This window comes from Myotis brandtii, unplaced genomic scaffold, assembly GCF_000412655.1.
Source record: "Myotis brandtii unplaced genomic scaffold, ASM41265v1 scaffold987, whole genome shotgun sequence".
NCBI lineage: Eukaryota > Metazoa > Chordata > Mammalia > Chiroptera > Vespertilionidae > Myotis > Myotis brandtii.
In genome coordinates this window covers 222828-228057 of record NW_005372107.1, presented here as the reverse complement: position 1 = coordinate 228057, position 5230 = coordinate 222828, and the positions used below count along the sequence as shown (strand labels likewise).

General features: G+C 40.9%; 1 protein-coding gene across 2 annotated transcripts in view; it reads left to right on the top strand.

Moving 5' to 3' along the window:
• The window catches only part of LOC102260619 (zinc finger protein 234), a 23350-nt gene extending 18344 nt beyond the window's left edge, over window positions 1-5006 (top strand). The window contains exon 5 of one of the 2 annotated variants that reach the window (XM_014533536.1): window positions 2744-5006. In XM_014533536.1, coding sequence (XP_014389022.1) covers window positions 2744-4524 — 1781 coding nt within the window. In that variant the 3' untranslated portion in view covers window positions 4525-5006. The remainder of the gene's footprint in view (window positions 1-2743) is intronic. The other variant, XM_014533537.1, reaches the window with a different exon arrangement.
• Window positions 5007-5230: the final 224 nt, after the last annotated feature.

Below are 5230 nucleotides of genomic sequence, written 5' to 3'. Positions count from 1 at the left end.
GTCAGGAGACGAACGACTGTATTTCCTACTGCGCCCAAGTCTTTTATAGGCAGCGGTGCAGCACCAGTGTAGATTTCTGCATTCAAAATGTAGCCAGTCTCACCTTCACAGAGAAGGAAAGACTTGATGCCCCACTTTGTGGGCGTATCCTTGATATACTGCTTGATGGCCAAGCGGTTTTTTGTCGGGATCATCCCCTCATCTAGGCTCAAATGGTGCTTTGGCAGACAGAAGTGAAGAAAATTGGGGAGCAGACTTTCCAAGAAAGGCCTAACTTTATATATTCTATCTGTCTTATTGATATCTGTGTCTTCCTCATCAGTTATATGTAAAAAACTCCAAAGGGCCAAGAATCTGTCTCGAGTCATAACATTTCGAAATCCAGGAGTAAACCCAACAAAGTCAGAGCCCTCATTTGTCCAATAATCCCAATAGCTGGGCTTTATACATAAGTATTCCATACAGATTCTCAGTCCAAGAAAAGCCTTAATTTCTTCCACTGTGGCATCCTTAAAATTTTTGGCATTGTAGGAGTTGGGCTTTGCTATATGCAATTGGTGGGCCCGGAGGTTGGTTTTCTCTGTCAAATTTTGCCAGAAAGTATCATCCAAAAACAAGGATAAAAAGTCAATTGGTTCACTCTCCTCTGTGATAGATCCAGGAATGTTCACTGGGCCTTTTCCATCCTCAGTGAAATTCAGATCTGTATTTGGTGATACAAAATTCCTTGTCCAACCTTCATCACCACCTAGATCTCCCCCATCAGCTGTTTGAGGGACACACCCCCCTTCTCTTACTATCAATCTAGCTCTAGATCTATAAGGTTCAAGATTCTCCTCATCGCTCAAGCTCTCACTGTGTCACTTGAACTGGAAACGTATTCTTGATGAAATTCTGACTCCTCAGAGTCTGAATCAACCAAAGTATTGATCACCTGTTGTACTGTGATAAGCCTAGACCTGAGCCCTCATTTGTCCAATTATCCCGATAGCTGGGCTTTATGCATAAGTATTCCATATAGATCCTCAGTGCAAGAAAAACCTTCATTTCTTCCACTGTGGCATCCTTGAAATTTTTTGCATTGTAGGAGTTGGGCTTTGCTATATGCAATTGGTGGGCCCAGAGGTTGGTTTTCTCTGTCAAATTTTGCCAGAAAGTATCATCTAAAAACAAGGAAAAAAAGTCAATCGGTTCACTCTCCTCTGTGATAGATCCAGGAATGTTCACTGGGCCTTTTCCATCCTCAGTGAAATTCAGATCTGTATTTGGTGATACAAAATTCCTTGTCCAACCTTCATCACCACCTAGATCTCCCCCATCAGCTGTTTGAGGGACACACCCCCCTTCTCTTACTATCAATCTAGCTCTAGATCTATAAGGTTCAAGATTCTCCTCATCGCTCAAGCTCTCACTGTGTCACTTGAACTGGAAACGTATTCTTGATGAAATTCTGACTCCTCAGAGTCTGAATCAACCAAAGTATTGATCACCTGTTGTACTGTGATAAGCCTAGACCTACTTCGCTTTCCTGTTGAAGTGCTTGGTTCATCAGCCACTCGTTTCACTGTGAATTTTCAGAATTTTTTCATGTCAAACCACACAAAGTCAATTCAAACACATGGGGGCCGACATTTGCAATGGCTAACCATGAGGTTTGACCACGATTGGTTGGTTATTTTTAGTTTGTGACACATTTTTTTCACGTACTAGGCAAAGTATCGAAAATTAGGTACAGCGGTATAGCGGCAGATTCGGAAATTACCGAAAAATCGGTACAGCATTCTGGTAGGGTTAAGAGAAGTACTTTTTAAACTAATTGAAAATTTTATTGAGAAAGTAATCTCCACATGTTTAGATAACTTTGTATAAACATAATGTTTTTGGAATACCAACAAGGGTAAATCTTTTTAAAAATACATTTTTAAACTGAAATTACTGGATATGGTCAAAAGTTTGTAAGAGTTGCAGAATTGCCGTAACCGGTTTGGCTCAGTGGATAGAGCGTCGGCCTGCAGACTGAAAGGTCCCAGGTTCGATTCCGGTCAAGGGCATGTACCTTGGTTGTGGGCACATCCCCAGTAGGGGGTGTGCAGGAGGCAGCTGATCGATGTTTCTCTCTCATTGGTGTTTCTAACTCTCTATCCCTCTCCCTTCCTCTCTGTAAAAAATCAATAAAATATATTTTAAAAAAAAAAGAGTTGCAGAATTTCCAGGAATACTTTGAATATGTAAATATAAATACTTTAAAGTATTGGATATTAGATTATATTACATGAACCTAAAATTCAAAGTATTTGTTTTGCTTTTCCTTAAAGTTCTATTTGATTCATATTTTATTTATGTAACTTTTTTTTCTACATAACTACATGATTTACTATTCAAGATTCTACACTAACTTTGTTATTCATTAGGAACTAGTGGCCCAGTGCACAAATTCGTGCACATTAAAAGGAAATTAATTAGAAGGAATATTTTAATATCACTATTCGCCCTTTCTTTATAATAGAAGTGTCAACCAAATTCACGATTGACAATGACAGATCAAAACACATGCGTGCGATTGGCGACAACAAAAGCTTTATATGTATCACGCATGTCCAAGTCAACTTAGCCTTTTATATCTATAGAATAAACTTGCTTAATTAGACCTGCTTTCTGAGTTAAACTTTTTCCAGCCCAGTGAAGCACCCCAACTGAACAAAGCCTTCAGTTGTTCATTTCTCTTCATTATCTGTCTTTATAGGAGGGAAGATCCCAAGTGAGACAGAGACTGTTCCAGAAGCAGAACCTCATGAAGAGCTTTCCTGCTGGCACATCTGGCAACAGATTGCAAGTGACTTAATCAGGCATCAAGACTTCATGATAAAGAGTTCCCAGGTTCCCAAACAAGGTGATTCGCCTGGCCAATTTGGAGCAGGACTATTTATAACTTACACAGGCCAGAAACTTTACCAGGATAATGAATGTAAAAAGTCTTTCAGTGATGCCTCCAACTTTGATCTTCATCAACAGATACATTCAGGAGAGAAGTCTCATACATGTAGTGAATGTGGAAAAAACTTCTGTTATAGTTCAGCACTCCATATTCACCAGAGAGTTCACTTGGGAAAGAAACGCTATAAGTGTGATGAGTGTGGTAAGGAATTCAGTCGGAGTTCACATCTGAAAACTCATCAGAAAGTCCACATTGTAGAGAAACCATTCAAATGTGAGCAGTGTGGGAAAGGCTTCAGTCGAAGATCAGCACTTAATGCTCATTGCAAATTGCACACGGGGGAGAAACCTTTTAATTGTGAAATATGTGGGAGGGGCTTCATTCATGCTTCACATCTTCAGGTACATCAGAGAATCCACACTGGGGAGAAACCATTCAAATGTGGTATATGTGCGAAGAACTTCCGTTGTAGGTCAGCACTTAATAGCCATTGTATGGTCCACACGGGAGAGAAACCGTACAAATGTGAAGAGTGTGGGAAATGTTTCACTTGTAGTTCAAATCTTCATATCCATCAGAGAGTCCACACAGGAGAGAAACCATACAAATGTGAGGAGTGTGGGAAGAGCTTCAGGATGAAAATCCATTATCAAGTTCATCTGGTGATCCACACAGGAGAGAAACCCTATAAATGTTACATATGTGGGAAGGGCTTTCGTCAGAGGTCACATCTTAAAACCCATCAGAAGGCCCGCTGTCTAGAGAAACCTTTTAAGTGTGAAAAGTGCGGCCAGGGCTTCAATAAGAGTTCACGACTTCAGGATCATCAGCTGATCCATACTGGGGAGAAACCATACAAATGTGAAGAATGTGGGAAAGGATTCATTCGTAGAGCAGATCTTAAAATCCATGGTAGAATCCACGAAATTGAGAAGCCATATAATTGTGGGGTGTGTGGGAAGGTCTTCATTCAGGCCTCACATCTTCTGGTCCATCAGAGAGTCCACAATGGGGAAAAGCCATTCAAATGTGATGAGTGTGGGAAGAGCTATGGGCGGAGTTCACACCTTCGAGCCCATGAAAAAGTCCACACTGGAGTAAAGCCACACAAATGTCACACGTGTGGGAAGAGCTTTGGTCGGAGTTCGCACCTTAGATCCCATCAAAGAGTCCACACTGGAGAAAGGCCATACAAATGTGAGGAGTGTGGGAAGGGTTTTAAGTGGAGCTTGAATCTTGACGCGCATCAGATTGTCCACACAACAGAGAAACCATATAAATGTGGGGAGTGTGGGAAGTGTTTCAGTCGGGCCTCGAGTCTTCAGCTTCATCAGAGTGTCCACACTGGAGAGAAACCATACAAATGTGAGGTGTGTGGCAAACTCTATAGTCAGTCTTCACAGCTGAAATATCATGGACGAGTTCACACAGGGGAGAAACCTTACAAGTGTGAGATATGTGGTAAGAACTTCAGTTGGAAATCAAGTCTTGTAAGACATAACAAAATTCATGTGGGTGATCCATTTTACAAAGATGATGAGAGTAAGAACATCAAAGAATTGTCAGAGGAAAGAAGTTCTACAAAATGATGTTTTAAAAAACTCACACACAACCTGAATTCTTATCACCAGGTCTCACAGGAGAGAAAATAGTTGTTTTAGTTTAGTCAGTGTTTAAGCATGAGCTGAAAACATCTCTGTTTTCAGCAGATCATGCAGCAAAGAACCTTTGTAAGTGGTGCAGTAAACACTACATTCAGAATTTTGACATTTATTAGATGTCACTTAGGAGATGGTGCTTAGAAGGAAAAGTTTGGTCTGGCCTTTAACAAAAGTTCAGTGATGTGCCTCAGTCTTTCCGCAACTAGGGTTCAGGAATCTAGAGAAGGAACTGCGATATAAATGAATAGAGACTAGACATGAAATATAAATTTGGAAGGCATGGGAGAAAGCCAGGCGGAAACTTAGCTCTATTGACTAAGCTCCCCGAATCTCCAGAACTACAGCTTTTTATTAACACATTTTGCCCTTTAGCAAAGCAGGTACACATATCAAAGGTAAGGTTTGGTAAACAAAGGATTATCAGGTTAGGGGAGTTGCCCTCAGCTGTTTGGCAGCAGGTAATAATATGCAGATCTTCAGCCCTGCTGAAGATGTCCATCAGCCTTCTGATGAACTATTCTCATTTATTATGCTAGTGACTGTCCTTCGCCTCCGGCAATAATGGGTATACCAGAATTGCTGACCACTAAAGTGTAAGCTCCACGAGGGCAGGGACTTTGCTGTCACGTCTGCA